At 40.8% G+C, this 20,454-nt stretch overlaps 4 protein-coding genes across 17 annotated transcripts in view; 2 read left to right on the top strand and 2 right to left on the bottom strand.

Annotated features, from left to right (window-relative positions):
• Positions 1–1,289, top strand: part of LOC139422808 (vesicle-associated membrane protein 8-like) — a 32,768-nt gene extending 31,479 nt beyond the window's left edge. For all 3 annotated transcript variants that reach the window (XM_071174175.1, XM_071174176.1, XM_071174177.1), the window contains one exon: positions 136–1,289. In XM_071174175.1, the coding sequence (XP_071030276.1) occupies positions 136–279 (144 nt within the window). In that variant the 3' untranslated portion in view covers positions 280–1,289. The remainder of the gene's footprint in view (positions 1–135) is intronic.
• LOC139422804 (heterogeneous nuclear ribonucleoprotein D) lies at positions 1,283–6,439 on the bottom strand. Of its 7 annotated transcripts, XR_011635764.1 has the most exons (9): positions 6,064–6,318; positions 5,155–5,323; positions 4,641–4,802; positions 4,262–4,393; positions 3,949–4,045; positions 3,634–3,786; positions 3,162–3,261; positions 2,317–2,807; positions 1,283–1,889 (listed from the first exon to the last, which is right to left on the bottom strand). XR_011635764.1 is itself a non-coding variant. In XM_071174164.1 (8 exons), exons 1-7 carry the CDS (start codon positions 6,222–6,224, stop codon positions 3,191–3,193), a joined length of 945 nt encoding a protein of 314 aa, XP_071030265.1. In that variant the 5' UTR covers positions 6,225–6,439; the 3' UTR covers positions 1,283–1,889; positions 3,162–3,190. The 7 variants fall into 7 exon arrangements, 4 of the variants coding, with proteins under 4 accessions (XP_071030265.1, XP_071030266.1, XP_071030269.1 ...); XR_011635762.1 differs by having other exon boundaries at positions 2,317–3,261; XR_011635763.1 differs by having other exon boundaries at positions 2,515–3,261.
• On the top strand, positions 6,016–20,255 carry LOC139422806 (enolase-phosphatase 1). Of its 3 annotated transcripts, none has more exons than XM_071174172.1 (8): positions 6,016–6,215; positions 7,991–8,132; positions 12,321–12,404; positions 13,297–13,398; positions 17,772–17,974; positions 18,477–18,609; positions 18,708–18,831; positions 19,594–20,255. In XM_071174172.1, exons 2-8 carry the CDS (start codon positions 8,103–8,105, stop codon positions 19,731–19,733), a joined length of 816 nt encoding a protein of 271 aa, XP_071030273.1. In that variant the 5' UTR covers positions 6,016–6,215; positions 7,991–8,102; the 3' UTR covers positions 19,734–20,255. The 3 variants fall into 3 exon arrangements, with proteins under 3 accessions (XP_071030273.1, XP_071030274.1, XP_071030275.1); XM_071174173.1 differs by lacking the exon at positions 6,016–6,215 and adding an exon at positions 6,277–6,359; XM_071174174.1 differs by lacking the exons at positions 6,016–6,215; positions 7,991–8,132; positions 12,321–12,404 and adding an exon at positions 12,659–13,181.
• On the bottom strand, positions 6,934–12,477 carry LOC139422805 (heterogeneous nuclear ribonucleoprotein D-like). Of its 4 annotated transcripts, XR_011635765.1 has the most exons (9): positions 11,675–12,477; positions 10,754–10,922; positions 10,425–10,586; positions 10,060–10,191; positions 9,720–9,840; positions 9,319–9,480; positions 8,528–8,634; positions 8,011–8,114; positions 6,934–7,260 (listed from the first exon to the last, which is right to left on the bottom strand). XR_011635765.1 is itself a non-coding variant. In XM_071174171.1 (8 exons), the coding sequence occupies exons 1-7, from the start codon at positions 11,761–11,763 to the stop codon at positions 8,564–8,566; spliced, it is 906 nt and encodes a 301-aa protein (XP_071030272.1). In that variant the 5' UTR covers positions 11,764–12,477; the 3' UTR covers positions 6,934–8,114; positions 8,528–8,563. The 4 variants fall into 4 exon arrangements, 3 of the variants coding, with proteins under 3 accessions (XP_071030272.1, XP_071030271.1, XP_071030270.1); XM_071174171.1 differs by having other exon boundaries at positions 6,934–8,114; XM_071174170.1 differs by lacking the exon at positions 8,011–8,114.
• Positions 20,256–20,454: the final 199 nt, after the last annotated feature.

Below are 20,454 nucleotides of genomic sequence, written 5' to 3'. Positions count from 1 at the left end.
AGTAGTGGTCCCTCTAGTCTAGAGAAAGGTGTTGAACAGCCAATATGCCTCTGGTTTGCATGTCTGTTTCTGCTTAAACTTGCTTGAAACCCAATTATATTTGACTTAACCTTCCATAATTCCTTGAATTTTCAGGCAGACTCCTTTCAGAGGACATCCACACGGGTAGCCCGGAAGTACTGGTGGAAGAACGCCAAGATGATGATCATCATTGGAGTGATAGTTCTGATCATCCTCATCCTCATCATCCTGTTTGCTACAGGTGTCATCCCCAGTTAAATTGCCTCACAGACTCCTACAGTACTACATTCTCGCTAAAAGGAATAGGATGAACCACAATCACCAACAGTCATGTTTTGAATTTGATGAAACTGTGGTTTCATTCTGGTCTTCTCCCCAAGGCTCAAGGTGGATTATGTATAGTATTGTGACAAAATATAACATTTCACATTATGACTTCTGTAAATAAGCGTCCTGGAATTTGTTTGATTGTTTTTAGATTATATCTGTTCATTTGATGTTTAATAACATACATCTCATCATTTTTGTAGATACATTTGATTGTTTTTAGATTATATCTGTTCATTTGATGTTTAATAACATACATCTAATCATTTTTGTAGATACATTTGATTGTTTTTAGATTATATCTGTTCATTTGATGTTTAATAACATACATCTCATCATTTTTGTAGATACATTTGATTGTGTATTTTTGTCCCAAGAGAAACATTACAGGTAAGGAGCCTCTTCCCACAGCATTAGGGTTCATTGAATGCTTTATATTTGTGCTTAAAGGGGCAATCTGCAGTTGCTACATACATTTTCTGATTTATAAATTAGTGATTTATACCCATTGATTCTTGAAGAATATAACTTATAAATGCCTCATGAGCTTAGTTCAACTGTCGTACCCCATCAGAACCCAAAATATTAGCTTGTTTTACTTCAATGTTTGTAAACAAAGTAAATGTAAACAAACACTTAATCATCAAACCATGGTTAAAACTACAAATGCTAGATCATGGATAGTCAGTCCTTTCATCCATGGCACCGTCTATGAATTTGAGTAGTTACATTTCTCCAACTCCATCCCTCAACTTTTAACCGAAACAGGGGCGGGGAGTCGCTTTGTTATTGTTTCAACTGCTGATTTACTGCTTTAGAAATGGTGGCCACAATAGTTCACTTCAGTATACAGTTACACTCCACTAGCAATATAATACTGTCCAAGGGCAAAGCTTAATGTAACAAACAGTTCACACTGTAAAAAAACAATCCATTTCAATTTCAGATACGTTTTTTTATTTAAATGTTTTGATGATTTCTGAATGTTCTATATTTCTGTGTACTATGTCAAATATATATTAACAAAATGTTTACTTGTGATAACTGCGATAAAGGATGTAGATTAATTTAAGGGCCCATTCGCATTTGCTTTTGACCGCAATATAAATCATTTATTTTCCGGCCCTGACCAATCCAATTTTATTTATCGAAGACAAATTTCCACCTCAGGGACAATTAAGTATCCTAGTCCTATTTGGGTTTCAATAATGGTAATTTATGCCTTAACAAAAAGCAATTTACATAGAATATTACACACATTTAACAAAAGGGATAAGGTGAACAATCAACTCTTAAATATAATTCTGCATATATTCCTTTCACACAGTGTAACTCAATACAAGACGAATAGGAAACTTTTAAAAGCTTTGCAAGAAGAAACAACGAAATACAACACTGAACATAAATTCAATGTGCGTAGATCAACTGAATACTCTGACTGTGTCCTGTCTCAAGCCGTCCATAATAAAGGAAACTCTTGACTGAAACCTGTCACTTCGTCTGCCAACGCTCCTTCACAAGATATCCTTCAATCTTCCATCCTGAAAAAGACAAAACAAGTCAAACTGTTAATGATGAAGGTTACTACTAGTAGGGCTACAACTAAATGTCAAAGGAATCCCGTCTTTACCATTTCCATTAAGAAAACACAATACAATAGATAAAAATATGTCTTACAATTAAGAATTAAAAACAAGTTAGTCCATAAGCTAGAAATCCTGAAGTGTGACAAATTAAAGAGTTCAAAGCCCAAATACAAAACCAATGAGTAAAGCCTTCAATTGGTCAAAAAGATACACATTAAAGAAAGCATTACATGCAAATTTCCAGGAAACGTAGAGATACTTTGATACTTTCTCAAAAGGTTAAAAAGAGAATTTTGTTAGAGGAAAATTAACGTTTAAAGGAGAAGTTTTCCCACAGCTGTCAGTAACACAAGCAAACAATACAAGTACAAAAATAACGCACTTCTCCAACGCAGTAGCATCCAAGTACAAACCAGGTTTTAGCTCATGGACTACTGGCTATTACTGCTACAAGAGCTAAATAAAGAAAAGCAAGAATTACAGGTATGATTAGGAATGAAAAAGACACTGGAAAGTCCAGAGAAAGCCGTGTCCTTTGAAAAGTAAATAGTTATTTTCTCAGTATCATGTTGTAATTTACCATTACTTGACGGGAGAGTAAGGGCCTGTAAAAAATGGCATTAAAATTACATAATTTGTATTTAAGTTTTACATTACAAAAAAACACATTACAGAAATTAAACAAATGAAAATAAAAAAAGTGGACAAAGCCGGACATGTCCCACTTAGTTTTTATTTACAATGCTGAGACAGGATGTTGGAAGACCATACCAAATGGCAGCATTCGAGAGTGTACGCCTCTCGTACCCGGTCCGCATTGAGCGGGCCAGAGAGTACCGGGGAGGTCAGCTCATGGCCTGCAAGGAAGCTCCGCTGGCAGGTACAAACAAGGTATATGTCAGAGTTAGGAGACAACATTATTATTTTCTCTCTTTCACTCTCTTTTCCCTTGTAAATCCTTAACTCTTGGTATCCATTTTACTGTAGTAATAGTAGTACTATACCTGTTAACTTTACAGTTACAAAATGTCTCATAAGAGGCAGCAGAAATAATTCACCAAAAAAAGACTGCAGCCTCTATGTTAAGACTACTGTAAAGCACTTTTCAGGTGCTGTGAAAAACTATAAAGAGAAAAACATTATGAGGGTTTATTATTATTATTATTATACAGAGGTAGATACATTGCACTTTATCTAGGTTTGTTGTAGGTGACGTATAAAACATACCTGTCTGTGGGTGTGGTACTTCTGTTACATCAATACGGCTTGTAATTGTTTTGGTGACCACCTCTCCTGGGGGACTTCCCATAACCACCCTGCTGGTCTGCTGATTGGACACAAACACACACAGAAAAAACAATTATATGAGTAAATGATAGTTCTAGCTCTGAGATAAGATAGTAGTACATATTCAAAATCTGTGATTTTCATTACATATTTCCTTTGTTGTGTTGAATATTTAGTAATTTAGGAAACAGAAAACAATGAATAAAGGTAATGCGTTTTTAACAATATTGTTGGTTTTAATGTCATTTTTTTATATTTATTTACAGCATGTACAGCATGATGGAATTTCACTCAAATACTAAAATAAACCATACAGTTAATCAATAAGATTAAAGAGAAAAAAATCCATTGTCAAATTATCCATACATACACGTTGTTTTCTTAGTGTGCCTTCACCAAAAAGATTACATACTGCTGTAGTCACCATATCCGCCGTAATAGTTGTTGTAACCAGAGTAATCATAGCCACCGTAGCCTTGGTTGTTGTAGCCATAGTTGCCGTAGTTGTTGCCGTAACCTTGGTTCCAGTAGTTGCCATATCCCTGGTTCCAATTCTGATTGAGTCCTGAAATACAACAAATTGTCCATTTGGTATTATTGAATTGACCAAAAACATATGATTTAACAAACAACATCATACATATCATTACTCAAATGTAATACAGTACTACTAAACATATCCAAAGTATTGGTGCAGGAAACAACCTATTCTATCCAGCCAACTTACCCTGTCTGCCGGGAGGCCTGGAGGGGTATCCCCTGCCTCCTCCCCCCCAGTGCTGCTGCTGGTACTGCTCCTTGGACATGGCCACTTTAATCTCACACTGAAGACAGGAATAAAACGTTTCAATAACCATGCTTTAAAGCTTCAAACTGACTGACATTACACTGCAGTGTATTCTCATTAATAATACTAATAGATCACCAACTGGACCTGGCAAGGAAATGCCATCTGAAAAACATGCATTGAAGGCAAAGTTTTGAGCTACCAAACATATTCTGTGGGAAGTATTAGCAGGGCAAGCCATGATGTACTGTACCTTGCTTAATCCTATATTATGGTACTTTTTCTCCATGATCTTCTTCACTCTCTCCTCCTCTTTGAAGGTGATGAAGCAGAAGCCTCGTCTCTTGTTGGTTTTGGTTTCCATGGGGAGCTCAATGGACTCCACCTGTTCACACAGACAACACAGGAATATAATAACCTCTTATTCAGCAAGGTTTGGAAGTTTGGAAGTGTTTAGAAGGCTTGTCGACTTGTGAGGAAACAAACACTCAATATCAGCTCGTTCCGCTAACTAGTTTGGTCTGATCCGATCATTCAAAATGGCACCCAGGCTAGAAAACTCTACAGAACATCTGACAACGTAATATATGTATATATATATATATATTTTTAAGTCTACTGTAGTAGCCTACCTCTCCAAAGGCACCAAAATATTCTCTGATCTTCTCCTCTGGAGTATCTGGAGAAAGACCTCCTACAAAGACCTTTCTGATGGGCTCCTTGTTCTTCATGGCCTTGGCCTTCTTAGGGTCGATCACCTTCCCATTCAGCTTGTGGTCCTTCTGTAAAACCACCTACCAGAGGCAAGCCACAGATAAAACATCATTATAATAAAGAAACTGATAGAGCAAAAAAAGATTCCCATCCCATTGCTGCCATGCTATAGAGGTTAAGAGTGCTGGGACAGTAACCAAAACAATGCTAGGTCGAATCCCCAAGCTGACTAGGTGATAAATCTGTTGATGTGCCCTTGAGCAAGGAACTTAACCCTAATTGCTCCTGTAAGTCGCTCTGGATAACAGCTTCTGCTATATGACTAAAATGTAAACGTAATACCATATTCACACTATATAAGAGAGCTAGATATGAAATAATCTATCACAATCATCCAGCATGATCAATACCATTGAACACAATCAGGAATACCTTATCAACGCTGTTAGCTGCTTTAAACAGAACAAAGCCGAACCCTCTGGACCGGCCTGTCATGGGGTCAAGCTTCAGGGTGCAGTCTACCACCTCCCCAAACTTGGAGAAGTAATCCTTCAAATCCTTCTTTGTTGTGTCCCAGCTCAGACCACCAACAAACATTTTCCTGCATGTTGAGACAGATACGGATATTTCCATTCTGCATACAAATTCTCAGACTGCAGCTGTGTTCCAATTCTCTCTAATAATGTCCTTTTCTCATATGCTTTCCTTTCACCAGTCAGTAGGAAAGAAGGAAAGGAAAGAAAGAGTTAAAGCCTTTAGAGAGGGAACATAGCCAAAGTCCTGGTTAAGGGTCAACGTTATCATTATAGCTATGATTATGACAATTAGCAAAGACATAATTTGATAATGCTGTAGCTTTTACAAGCTGTATGTTTCTAGTGGATGATTTAACTAACATCTCCCAGGTCGCCACTAAAACTTACCCAGAGACAGCATCCCTAGGCCACCCCAGCATCTGCCTAGCAGTATCCTATTTCTACATATTTCTCACATACACAACTCTAAATCCAGCAAGCACCGTCTGTCTATGTTAGCAAAATGGAAGGTTCTGGTCGCCTGAGAGCTGAAGGATGACAGCCACAACAGAGACAGTGATGCTGCTGACCTGACTGACCTGTCCTGAAGGGATCATCCATCCCTCCATCATCAGTACCCTGTCTGTAATATTTAGGTATCGGCATTCAACTCAAGTTATTTCTCATTTAATCTTGCCAACGATGCGAGGAAATGTCAAAATTATAACAATTAGCTACTTGTCCCTTCTTCAAAACTGAGCTAACTAGCTAGCCATATAGGGAACGACAGTTATCTAACGTTAGGCTAGCTAGTTAGCGGTCTCACCCCTCATCCTCTTCGTTTTTGCTGGCATCAATCTTTGATCCCTCGGATTCTCCTGCATGGCCGCTCTCTGCAACAGTCGGCGTCTGCTCTTCGGTGCTAGCCTCTCCGTCCTCCTCCATTTTCACCACAGTTGGATCTTCGCCGGTTTCAAGGTCCGACATTTTTTTATGTTGCACAAATTGCTAAAGGTAGCTAGCTAATCAGCTGCTGTCGAGGTTGCGTGCTAACGCGAGCGTACTACAGCTGCTGTCTGTATCGTTTGCATTCGAAATGGGACTCGTTCTATTTTGCCCCAGGTTAGTAGGCTGCTAAAGACCAGACACTAGGCATAAAACAGTCACAACAGAACCACCCACTCTGCTTTCTGCTGACAATTACCAACTGTACTACTTTATCTAGTATATGTTTGCAAGATACCAGTTGTTGGCAGCTTGCTATTTTGCTAGCCAGCTACGTAAACATAATGGCGTCATGTATAAAATGGTGGGACTAGCTTCAGGGAGGTGTATTTCCAGACTATTGAAAGCAATTCTCAAATAGAACAACTTTTGCTATGCTTTGAAACGTATTGCACTGCAGTATGTTATATAACCATCTGGTTTGTATGACAACATGTTGATCTTTTTCGCACTGACTGAATTTGACAGGTTCCATACACAATATCGCTAAACAGATCTAGAAAATATGGCAGGGTTTATTCTCATGTCACGATAAACAAACTCTTAGTACATTACTGATGTGTGTATCGATGACTGCACCTAGGCTGAAGTACCCACAGGCCTAAATGTTCAAGTCAAAGAATGACGCGGCAGCTATAGTTCGGTGTTATGAAATGCAAAACAGAATATCAAGTACGACAAAGTCAAGCTCTTGAGTTTTGTACCCTCTTTAATAATCCCTTTATCCAAAAAACTGCAGAAAATCCACGTTTAAAACAAAAGCAGGACAGGTTGAAAATCAAGGTGATAAGAACACATTACATGAAACCTACAAGATGAAGGTAAGGGGGGGACTAGAACCAAAAAGCAGCAACCTCGCTATTTACAAAGTCAGACACACTGCATGCCAGCTTCAACTCAGGAAGAGGACAACGAAATAAGGGCCTGGTGTTTAAAACGTGAGCTGATCTGAGGACAGGACAGGATTCAGCCCCCAAAGCTTCCACCTGGGTACAGGGTCATTCTCCAGCCAGCCCGTCTGCAAACAAGGACACAACACAACACAGTAGATGTTACCAACTTTGGAGCTCTGCAGGGCACAGTGAACCTTGCACGTCCATGTTTCACTGTTTAACTTCTGCTTGTGTCGTCAACTTAAACTATTAATAGTTTATTTTTCCCCATTCCGTTTTAAAGATCATGTGTAGAACTCAGCTTCACCAAGGTTCTGTAACCTGTCCTGTAACAGCTCACCGGCCAGCAAAAGCTTCAGCTCCAATGAATTGGTGGGTAAATTTCACCATTAAGGAGCAAGCCCAAATGTGACCCTAACTAAAATATAACAAATTTGGTGGACATTTAAAGACAGATACACATAGCTCATAATATATTTTGAGTTGTCAGCTTTTTATGGCACCATAAAGCTGGTTTACATATGATCTTTAACACCTAAGTAAAAAATAAAATAAAAAGTTTTTGTGTTTATCAAGTGAAGTTCTCTAAGGGCTATAAAGAAAAAGCAATCATTATGAGTTTTAGCAATTTAAGAAAGGGGTTCATTATAGAAAAAACACTGTTGGTCCAGAACTGAAACAAGACCACTAAAATTAAGAGAACACACATACAAGTCAAAGTACATTTTTACACTTTCATATTAATATCCTGTAAAAAATCAATTTCAGACAAATCGTTATAGCAAACACTTTAAAAACTGAAAAGAGATTAATTTCCTTTCTCTTATGTTTCTTTTTGTTTATCGCTGGTTACAGGAAGTGTGAAGAGACCATACCACAGGACAGCGTTTTCTTGTGCATGCCGTGCTCTCTGCCCGCTATGTGCGTCGCCCAGAGATTGTCGTGATCAGGCGACACACGGCCTGCAATGAAGTCCCCGCTGGCAGGTACAAACAAGGTACAACATCAGAGTTAGGAAAAGGAAAACTAAGGATAGGTCCTTACTCTGTACCCTTAGCAGTACTTTACCTGTTAACAATGCTATCAAGTCTCTTTATGTTATTTCCTTATGAACACCTGTTAAAAAGCAAGGGAAAAAGGAGAATCTACAGAAAAAAAAGCATACGTTTTTTTCTGGAGAGCTTAATAAAAATAAAACGCTGCACAAGCATTTTTGCAATTAAAGATCTATAGACATTACTTTTTAGTTTTTTCAAAATGGGGGTGTGCATCGTAATAGTAACCACTTGCTTTCTCTCATGATAGGTTTGAGTAATTGTTTAGTGTCTATTGATCTTTAAATTTTGAAGTTTTGTTATAAAAGTCAAGCCTTAGGTGGGAGTGTTGTCTTACCAGAATTCTAAGCAGGTCCTGTTGGATCAGATCAGCTCAGTAAGGCTGGTAGTTGTTCTGGTGGGTTGTGACCTCTCGAGAGGCCTTCCCATAGCTGCTCTGCTGGCCTATGGGAAGGTCAAGGGTTAGAGATCAGGAAGATGAGTGTCACAGGCTAACTAAACAAAAACGTAGCAAAAGGAAATCCTATCAAGGTTTTATCAATGGAGTTTAGTTGACATGGCAGTCACGGTGCATGGGAGTTTTTTTTAAGTTCACTTTTCTTTTTTGGGGTAAATGGCAGCAGTAATCACATATCAGTGGGATGTAGTCTGCAGTGTTTGTTAACCCAGTTGTGTTATTTTTGCTTGGACTTTCAAATGGAATGTTATTGTATCAGTATTGAGATGCACAATCATGTGTCAAGACATATGTACCAAAAACTCTAAGCTCAGCTGTGTTTTATTTTATATACCCAGGAAGTGAACTACAAGTACTCTCAGAAGTGTGTGCAATACAAATGTAATCTTAGAACTTTACATGGGCTGAATGATCATTAATGTTGCAAGTGTTCCCCGTAAAATAAAAGTGCATTGCCTGGATATGGAGGACCCCTCAAACATGCACCAGAGCAAAGAGACCCAAGGCAGGCAGCATTACAGACATCTGTTTTATTTTTTTCCAGAGCTATTGATTACATACAAGGAGAATTTTTTCCGCCTGTTGTTGTCTTAGCTAGAAGTACATGAGTTGTTGTTGGGGGCTGAAAGGCACTGCTTGTTTCGATAGTTGGCATCAATAGTGTAGCTTACCATTGTAGTCGTCGTATCCCTGTCCATAACCATAACTATTATAGTTGTAGCCAGAGTAGTCATAGCCCGCGTAGCCATTGTAGCCCTGGTTGTATCCATTGCCGTAGCTACCATAGTTCTGGCTGTAGTAGCCGTTGTAACCTTGGTTGTAGTTACTCTGACCTGCACAGAGACAATGGAGAGGTTCAGTGTGACAAGCCTATATTGTAGTTTCAAAGGCATTTATGTCTTGATTTTCTTTTCAATGTACTGTAATGCATGCCCTTTTCAGTTGTCAGTACTATCATTGTTGCATGTGTCAAATGCCACACAAGAAATTCCTTGTTGGAAGAATAAATAATGATACGGGGGGAGGGGGAGAAAAAATATGTGCATTCTTCAGTGTCATAGGGTAGATGTACCTCCTCGTCCCCGGCCCCTGTATCCGCCACCTCCTCTCCCTCCTTCGTAGCCTCCCCGCTCTCCTCTGTGTTGTTGCTGCTGTCTATACACTTCTTTGGGCTGGGCCACTTTGATTTCACACTGCAGAGAAATCAGCCCATTAACCAAGACACTTGTGGAAAACAGTGATGACACTTTCTTCAAGTACCTACAGTCACATGTTATTTGACTGCCAACATTCTTCAAAATGGCTGTCTAAACTAAGTTGGTTAAATAGCATAGAAATAATAGCTTTGCCTATCAGCGCAAGATGTGTAACAGCGTTCAAATGGTCATTGTGAATAAGCAGAATCCAGCTACCTTTCCACTCCCAACTTGGTGGTATCTGCACTCCAACAGCTTTTGAACAGGAGTCTCCTCACAGTAGGTCACAAAGCAAAACCCACGTCGCTCGTTGGTTTTGGTGTCCATGGGAAGCTCGATGCTGTCAATCTGGAAACAAGGTTTCTCTCAGTGTCTAATGAAGACAGTAATCATATTCTGCGTACCTCAGTCTTTGTACCATGTGAAGGCGGTAAATTATACAATAGCATCAGCTCTAGCTCCATTGCCACACTCGCTCAGTGGACTTACAGCTTCCTAAAAAAGTGTGGGTTTACCATATCTAAAAACGTAGAATAAAACATATGAATACGTTGACAGTGCACTCATTCTGTCACTCTTACATCTCCAAAAGCGCCAAAGTATTCTCTGATTTCCTCCTCTGGGGTGTCTGGGCTGAGGCCTCCAACAAACACCTTCTTGGGCGGTTCCTTCCCCTTCATCGCTTTGGCCCTCTTTGGATCGATCAGCTTCCCGTCCAGCTTGTGCTCCTTCAGCTCCAACACCTGCATACAGGATAATGTGTCAGTAAAACAGGGTGTGTGTGATCAAGTGATGTGAGTGGATGCCAACTATGTATGTCTTGAAATTATTTTGTTCAGAATTAAGAGAGCAAGACAAGAAGAGACAGCCTGTCTTGTTCTCTGCTCATTGAGTCTGTTCTAGTGCTTACCCGGTCTACACTCTCTGAGTCTCTGAAGAGAACAAAGCCGAAGCCCCGGGATCGGCCCGTCATCAGGTCTGTTTTGATGGTGCAGTCCAGAACCTCTCCAAACTTCGACAGGTAATCCGTGAGGTCTGTTTTGCTGGTGTCCCAACTGAGCCCTCCAATGAACATCTTGCTGTGAATGGAGAATCAAGGAGACAAATGCAGTCTATCAGACAGTCATAACTACGTCCTTGTTATACATCCCTAACAACCTGAGTCACTAGCTATGACTTTGTTCTTAACTGACTTGCCTAGTTAAATAAATGCCTAATTTACTTTAGGTCAAGCGGTTGTCATCAGCAAGCTGATTAGGCCTAACGATTCAAACTGTATAGAACGGTTAGCTATAAAGGCAACAGCTAGATCAGTGAACAGTATCTAACTAGCTACTACACACACACACTTCTGATTCTAGCTTGGGTGGCCACTGAGTGCATGTACAGGACATGTGTAGCTATTGTTGTTCTATCTGTCAGTATTCGAAAAAACAGCAGTAACGTTAACGTAGTGCAAGAGAAAAAAAGAGCGCCAATAACCAACACGACGTCAATCTGATGATAAACTAGCTAACTACAAATAACGCGGTGACAACATGTTTCACAGCACATAGCCACTTAGGGAACTTGGCCTGAATGACATGACGCCAGTTAGTTTGCTAACGTTAGCTAGCTAGCTATGCATGCATGCATGCATGCTCACAACAGGGTCTGGCTAATATTGGCTAGTAACCTAATGCACGTTAGCGTGTTACCACTCCAATAACACGCTACGTTTGAATCAAAGTTTGTCTCCAGCTGGCAGAAATAACAGTAGCTGGTTAGCTACACCTACTAGCTAGCTACTCTTGCTGAAAGTAGCTAGCTAGGCTAACGTCAAGCCGCTTACCCGTCGTCCTGCTGGTTTTTGCTTGCATTTATCTTGGAGCCCTCTGGAAACTCGTCTGTACTGAAGTCAACCTGGCCTTCGGTCTCCATTTTCGAATGTCACCCGGTTGTTAAATAGAAATGTGTATTTAACGTTAGGCCTGATTGCTAAATACTTTTGGGGACGAATTCAGTCGCGATTGCTATGTAAAATGGCTGACATCAAGGGCGGACTGGGTTGCGGGGAGTGACGCAGAAGATGTGGTTTGTTTGCGGCGGCTCAGTGGGGGAGGCGCTGTTGTCTTTGCTACAAACACTTTTTTACGGAAATGACTGATTGGTAATGTTACAGCTGATCACAGATTATCATCATTACAAACAACTTCCTGGGTTTAATAAAATTTTACCAATGGCAATTATTCTAAAATCTCTGATTTTACTTTCTTCATTCTTGTTTGAAAATTAAAAGCAACACAGTAAATGACCTTTTTGTTGCCTCAAAACGAAATACTGCATATGGTTTCCATTATTATCAACAAACACCAAAGAGACAGAGGTTTCAAACATCTCTGCAAACACTTCTGTCAGATACTGTAATATTTACCCAGGAGAGTATGATATCTGCGCAAACGCATGTGGCTCTGTCGCCATCTAGGTTTACTTTTCAGACAGTGGCACTCGGAAGCATCGTTGCCTATGGCGCCACCCAAGCCGCGGTCTGCAACAAGGGAAACTACTTCAAGGTCTCAAGGGTGAGTGACGTCACCGATTTAAACGCTACTAACGAAGTTTTTTTTATTTTTATAAAGTACTACTAGCGCTCTACTAACTAGCTAGCCATTTCACACCGATCATACTCATACAGTACCAGCCAAAGTTATTGAAAGCACTGTACACATGTTGTGCCCAAACACTGGCCTTAAAATTATCTACGACAGAGCAGAGAATCTCTTGATATGGTTATGCAACGCTTCACACATTCTAGAATATGTGGAATGGGACATTCGACTGCGCATGGCCTGTGCCCCACCCACCAGTAAATACAACTATTGCAGCGAAATGAGCAATGTTATGATATTGCAGCACACTGTGTCCTTTTTTATTTTCCTAACCTAGATAAATGTTTGGTTTTGTCATTTAACATTTTATGTGTAGCAGTGCTTTACCCTCGTGGTCGTCATTATCACGCCTTCCTGGAAACAGAAGACTTTCTTTGCTCTTGAGCACATTCAATGGGTCTGGCTGCTTCATGTGTGCTGACGAGTCTGCTCTTCCCAACGATAGCTAATTGAAAAGTAACCTAAAAATATATATATATTTGGAAAGGAATTGGTAATCCCCTGTTAGGGTTTGCTCGCTTTCCTCCAGCCTGGGTAGCGGGGTAACGTTAGATAGCCAAGCTAACAGTTAGCTACTAACTACAGTAGACGGCTTCAGACAGGAAAATGGCCAGTGTTTCAATCCCTGAAAACACTACCGCACTTTTGCTGGATATTGAAGGAACTACGACACCAATAACGTTTGTAAAGGTAGCTAGGACAACAAACCGAGACAAATGCATGGCTTTTGTGGTGTTTTTTTTTGTAGACTGATGGTTTGACTGTTAGCTAGCTACATGATAACGGTGCTATTTCTCTACTATAGGACATTTTATTCCCATACATCAAAGATCATCTCGAGGAGTATCTGTCGGCGCATTGGGAAGAAGATGAATGCAAACAAGACGTGCATCTCCTTAAGAAACAGGTAACTGGTTTGTTGCAAACTGTGGACAATGATGATCAGTCAGCAGCAGTGACTGCACACAATCTCAGACAGAATATGCAACACCCATGCATTAATTTAGGTTGAAAACCTGTACGTTTTGATTTGTTGAACCAGTTAATGATTGCTTGTGTGGTATGATTAGTACAGATTAGTACATTAAACGACTGCTGCTCAGAGTCTGGTGTCAACAGTCATGGCAACCTCATCTCGTGTAGCTAACAATTATTGTCGCCTGTTTTAAAATATTTAAACAATATTTGTATTTTTTCTAAAGAGCTAGGCCTACATGGATTTTAGATTTACTGTGTTTTCATTGTTTGCTGTAATCCAGTGGGTTTGGGTTTAGCACATATAAATATATATATAAAAAATATATGATTTTTTTATGTTTTTTCAACACCGATACCGATTATTGGAGGACCAAAAAAAGCCGATGCCGATTAATGGGACAATTTCTTATTTTTTTTGTTGTAATAATGACAATTACAACAATACTGAATTAACATTTATTTTAACTTAATATAATACATCAATAAAATCAATTTAGCCTCAAATAATGAAACATGTTCAATTTGGTTTAAATAATGCAAAAACAAAGTGTTGGAGATGAAAGTAAAAGTGCAATATGTGCTATGTAAGAAAGCTAACGTTTCAGTTCCTTGCTCAGAACATGAGAACATATGAAAGCTGGTGGTTCCTTTTAACATGAGTCTTCAATATTCCCAGGTAAGAGGTTGTAGTTATAGTATTTATAGGACTATTTCTCTCTATACCATTTGTATTTCATATACCTTTGACTATTGGATGTTCTTATAGGCACTTTAGTATTGCCAGTGTAACAGTATAGCTTCCGTCCCTCTCCTCGCTCCTACCTGGGCTCGAACCAGGAACACATCGACAACAGCCACCCTCGAAGCAGTGTTACCCATGCAGAGCAAGGGGAACAACTACTCCAAGTCTTAGAGCGAGTGACGTTTGAAACGCTATTAGCGCGCACCCCGCTAACTAGGTTGATAGGCTTGAAGTCATTAACAGCTCAATGCTTGAAGCATTGCGAAGAGCTGCTGGCAAAACGCACGGAAGTGCTGTTTGAATGAATGCTTACGAGCCTGCTGCTGCCTACCATCGCTCAGTCAGACTGCTCTATCAAATCATAGACTTAATTATAACATAATAACACACAGAAATATGAGCCTTTGGTCATTAACATGGTCGAATCCGGAAACTATCATCTCGAAAACAAAATACAGAACCGTTCTGTATTTTATCTAACGGGTGGCATCCCTAAGTCTAAATATTCCTGTTACATTGTACAACCTTCAATGTTATGTCATAATTACATAAAATTCTGGCAAATTAGTTCGCAATGAGCCCGGCGGCCCAAACTGTTGCATATACCCTGACTCTGCGTGCAATGAACGCAAGAGAAGTGACACAATTTCACCTGGTTAATATTGCCTGCTAACCTGGATTTCTTTTAGCTCAATATGCAGGTTTAAAAAAAAATATACTTCTGTGTATTGATTTTAAGAAAGGCATGGGTGTTTATGGTTAGGTACAGCCGTGCAACGATTGTGCTTCTTTCGCAAATGCGCTTTTGTTAAATCATCCCCCTGCGTTGCATCAATTATATGCAACGCAGGACACGCTAGATAAACTAGTAATATCATCAACCATGTGTAGTTAACTAGTGATTATGATTGATTCATAGTTTTTTTTACAAGATAAGTTTAATGCTAGCTAGCAACTTACCTTGGCTTCTACTGCATTCGCGTAACAGGCAGGCTCCTCGTGGAGTGCAATGAGAGGCAGGTGGTTAGAGCGTTGGACTAGTTAACTGTAAGGTTGCAAGATTGAATCCCGGAGCTGACAAGGTAAAAATCTGTCGTTCTGCCCCTGAACAAGGCAGTTAACCCACCGTTCCTAGGCCGTCATTGAAAATAAGAATGTGTTCTTAACTGACTTGCCTTGTTAAATAAAGGTGTACCAAAAAAAAAAGAATCTTCCAAATGGGTGTCCAAAAATACAGATTTCCGATTATGAAAACTTGAAATCGGCCGTAATTAATCGTCCGTTCCGATTAATCGGTCGACTTCTAATATATACAGTGGGGCAAAAAAGTATTTAGTCAGCCACCAATTGTGCAAGTTTTCCCACTTAAAAAGATGAGAGGCCTGTAATTTTCATCATAGGTACACTTCAACTATGACAGACAAAATGAGAAAAAAAATCCAGAAAATCACATTGTAGGATTTTTAATGAATTTATTTGCAAATTATGGTGGAAAATAAGTATTTGGTCACCTACAAACAAGCAAGATTTCTGGTTCTCACAGACCTGTATCTTCTTCTTTAAGAGGCTCCTCTGTCCTCCACTCGTTGCCTGTATTAATGGCAGCTGTTTGAACTTGTTATCAGTATAAAAGACACCTGTCCACAACCTCAAACAGTCACACTCCAAACTCCACTATGGCCAAGACCAAAGAGCTGTCAAAGGACACCTGAAACAAAATTGTAGACCTGCACCAGGGGAAGACTGAATCTGCAATAGGTAAGCAGCTTGGTTTGAATAAATCAACTGTGGGAGCAATTATTAGGAAATGGAAGACATACAAGACCACTGATAATCTCCCTCGATCTTGGGCTCCACGCAAGATCTCACCCTGTGGGGTCAAAATGATCACAAGAACGGTGAGCAAAAATCCCAGAACCACACGGGGGGACCTAGTGAATGACCTGCAGAGAGCTGGGACCAAAGTAACAAAGCCTACCATCAGTAACACACTACGCCGCCAGGGACTCAAATCCTGCAGTGCCAGACGTGTCCCCCTGCTTAAGCCAGTACATGTCCAGGCCCGTCTGAAGTTTGCTAGAGAGCATTTGGATGATCCAGAAGAAGATTGGGGAATGTCATATGGTCAGATCAAACCAAAATATAACTTTTTGGTAAAAACTCAACTCGTCGTGTTTGGAGGACAAAGAATGCTGAGTTGCATCCAAAGAACACCATACCTACTGTGAAGCATGGGGGTGGAAACATCATGCTTTGGGGCTGTTTTTCTGCAAAGGGACCAGGACGACTGATCCGTGTAAAGGAAAGAATGAATGGGGCCATGTATCGTGAGATTTTGAGTGAAAACCTCCTTCCATCAGCAAGGGCATTGAAGGAGGAAGGAGTGGCTTCGTAAGAAGCATTTCAAGGTCCTGGAGTGGCCTAGCCAGTCTCCAGATCTCAACCCCATAGAAAATCTTTGGAGGGAGTTGAAAGCCCGTGTTGCTCAGCAACAGCCCCAAAACATCACTGCTCTAGAGGAGATCTGCATGGAGGAATGGGCCAAAATATCAGCAACAGTGTGTGAAAACCTTGTGAAGACTTACAGAAAACGTTTGACCTCTGTCATTGCCAACAAAGGCTATATAACAAAGTATTGAGATACATTTTTGTTATTGACCAAATACTTATTTTCCACCATAATTTGCAAAATAAATACATTAAAAATCCTACAATGTGATTTTCTGGATTTTTTTTTCTCATTTTGTTTGTCATAGTTGAAGTGTACCTATGATGAGAGAGGCCTGTAATTTTCATATTTTTAAGTGGGAGAACTTGCACAATTGGTGGCTGACTAAATACTTTTTTGCCCCACTGTATATAGCTATGTAGGTCACAGATAATGGGTGTATTTGATAGCTACCAACCATAAAGTCATATAGGATGATGTGAGTGCAGGAGATGAGACAAGCTTTCAGAGCTGCACTCATATTTACTGGCTACTACAGGATGCTGCTTTTTTTTCACCAGGGACTGGCAAACTAAGGTGCTTAACTCCTTTTAAGGACAACTTGCCTAAAATCAAAACTTGCACTTGAAAGCTGACTAGATTGGTCATCTGGGGGACCAGAACCAGGGGGTTGATGGACACTGACATAGTTCATGGCTATCTACATTCATAGACAAACCGATTTACAGTAAATTAGTGAACATTATTAGGTTCCTCAATAAGATATGCAGCCAGGAGTTCTGAGCTATGAGATCTTTTCTCCAATGAGCTTACTGAATTGGAGAAGGCAGAACGATGATCAGTTCTCATTATAGCATGGTGATTTCCATATGTAATTGACTGGAATGAACAGTTTCCTGTCTGCCAGGAACTGCCTGTCTCCGTCCTTGATGGGGGTGGTTGATGGAGGGCAGAGGCCAGCCTTGAAATATCAATGCACCAAACAAGCCCCAGAAATGTCAGTCAATATATCTATGTTGGACAACCCCAAGCGCTGTCAATGTGTAATTGAACCCTGCTTCCTAATGAACATGACCTGATTGACCATGTTCTGTCCCGGTCATCATGTTAGGTTGAGGAGGACCTGCGTCTGCACCGAGCTTGTGCGCAGCACTCCCTGGACCAGTCTGGGCACACGGACGAGGAGAAAGCCATCAGGGAGGTGGTGGACAACGTGCTGTGGCAGATGGCTTCGGACAGGAAGTCCACAGCTCTGAAACAGCTGCAGGGACACATGTGGAGGGCGGCCTACGCTGCCGGGAGAATCAAAGGCGAGTAAGTAGCTGGGAGTGTTCCTTCTATTGGACGGATGGGGATGTAGGAGGTTACTGGCGGCAGGTAGCCTAGCGGTTAAGAGCATTGGGCCTGTAACTTAAAGGTCGCTGGTTCGAAGCCCTGAGCCAACTAGGTGAAAAATCTGTCTGTGCCCTTGAGCAAGGCACTTAACCTAAGAGCATCTGTTGAAAATGACTAAAGGTTACTACTGTCTTAGGGCACTATTGTAGGAGGGATGAATCCTTAATCAATCTTAGTACAAATCTCACTTCATGGTTAACATAAGTCAGAGATATGTGTGCACAGATTGCAAGATTAGATTATTCCCTGCATGAATGTGCCCTATGTTATTGTACTCAAGGTGATGGCTTCTAAACCGCCTGTGGGAGGATCAAGTCCTATTGTACTGTCACATTTCTTCCAAATGTCACCTTCAAACTCGATGACTCATCCCGATGAAAACACAGGATTACTAAGGTGTGTGTGTGTGTGTGTGAACCAGGGTGTACCAGGACGTGGTTCCATCCATCAGGAGGTGGAGACGGCAGGGCCTGAAGGTTTATATCTACTCCTCTGGCAGTGTGGAGGCTCAGAAACTACTGTTTGGATACTCTGTAGAGGGAGACGTACTAGATGTAAGGAACTCTTCTCTTTTATACACTGTTTAGAACACACACTAATCTTCATTGTAATACACTCCCAGATAAATTCAGATTTTCTCTCTTCCTTTCAGCTATTTGATGGCCACTTCGACACCAACATAGGCACTAAAGTAGAAAGCAAAAGCTATGTGAGGATTGCAGAGAGAATGGGCTGCCCACCTGAAGAAATCATGTTCCTGACAGATGTCACACGAGGTAAGTGTTGTAGCAGGCGGATTAGTTTAACACTGAATGTCATTTACATAAATCAGACTGAGCCAGAGCCTTTCTACCTAGCAGGATCACCCTCCGAAGCCTTGCCAGCCTTAGCTGTTACTCTGAATTCAACAGTGGATTTTTCCACTAGTCAAAGGGCTTGTCCTGAACTACAACAACCCAGCCAGCATTAGGCCAGTAGAGCTGCTTCTTATAGAATATCAATTAGGCATATTTGAACTTTTATTTATTTGACTATATTATGAACTGTTTTATGTACACACATGTTCCCAATAACCTACTGGTTAACATGAAGGAAGAGAAATAATACATTGACCAGATGTTTATATCCAAAGCCATGTAGCTAGCCCTGCACTAATCCAGAATAGCATTTGGAAAGGCTGTTGTTTGTATCAGAGTTAAATCAGTACTGTATTAGTGCTCTGCTGCACTGCACTGCAGCGAGGGCCTCCCCCTCAGGGAATGCAGATGCCATCATGTTAGTGTAGCGGTGCGCTAACGCATAGAGAGTCATACAGTTACCTCAGGGGCTGGGACCACAACCACCATGAGGCCTCCATGTCACATGTTCTACTTTCCTTTGTTTTGTAGAATGTTAACTTAAAACCAAGGGTTAGGGCCTCTGTTAAACCACGACTGGGACTTGAGTAAGCCTGCTGTTGTGAGATCCTAGTGTAGCTCAGGGAACATGGATGACTGAGAGGAGGCTATTACAGTAGTGTGTTTTGTTCCTCCCTGCAGAGGCCAAGGCAGCGGAGGATGCTGGTGTGAACGTGGCTGTAGTGGTGCGTCCAGGGAACATGGAGTTGACAGAGGAAGAAAGGTCTCACTATAACCTCATTACAACCTTCAGCCAACTGGAAGTGAATGGCAGCGCTTAACACTGGAGAAGAGGGTAGGGGGAGGGGGTAGAGATGCTGCCGTCTGATTTTCTCCTTCACCTCCCCAAGGTGTATGCTCATTGACTCCCCCTTGGGGATATAAAAAATGATTGGTCTTCACATGGGAGTTTTCACCATATATCTTACACCTTTGCATTGTTTTTAAATCTGAGGGGGAGTAACAAATGCACACTTCAGGGAGAAGGGTAGAGAAACAGAACACAACCAGAGAGTGGGAGAATACACTCACTCACTGGCCCTGTTCTATCAAGTTCCTGCTTCCCCTAGCACCTGCTGCCCTTAGGTCTAATGAAAGGACTGGAACGGTAAAAGCGACGTGATGGACGCTCCTCTGTTGTTGAACACAGGAACTGTCGGGTATTCAGGCTACGCACAGGGTGGGTGGTGGGCAACAAGCACTAAGAGCCGTACCAGTCTGCAGACTGCACGTTTAAGGGACATGACAGGGCTTCCTTTTTTTTCTTTTTTTTAACATTTTAAATAAAAAACTATTTAAGTTGATCACTTTGTGTTTCTTTAACTGTAATATGGTTAAATAGGCTCTTGGAAGTTGAGTGCTACATCACTGCACAGCGGGTTTTTGTACATTGAGTCACTTTGAAACATGTACAGGATTGGGCTATACTCAACAAGTCCATCAATCAGAATGCAAAGACAAGTTTTATTGTAAAATATCATTGTAATGTTCTAACAAACAGCA

The sequence above is a fragment of the Oncorhynchus clarkii genome, chromosome 12 (assembly GCF_045791955.1).
Source record: "Oncorhynchus clarkii lewisi isolate Uvic-CL-2024 chromosome 12, UVic_Ocla_1.0, whole genome shotgun sequence".
Classification (NCBI taxonomy): Eukaryota; Metazoa; Chordata; class Actinopteri; order Salmoniformes; family Salmonidae; genus Oncorhynchus; species Oncorhynchus clarkii.
The sequence above is the reverse complement of the archived record's forward strand: the minus strand, read 5'-3'. Positions and strand labels throughout refer to the sequence as shown.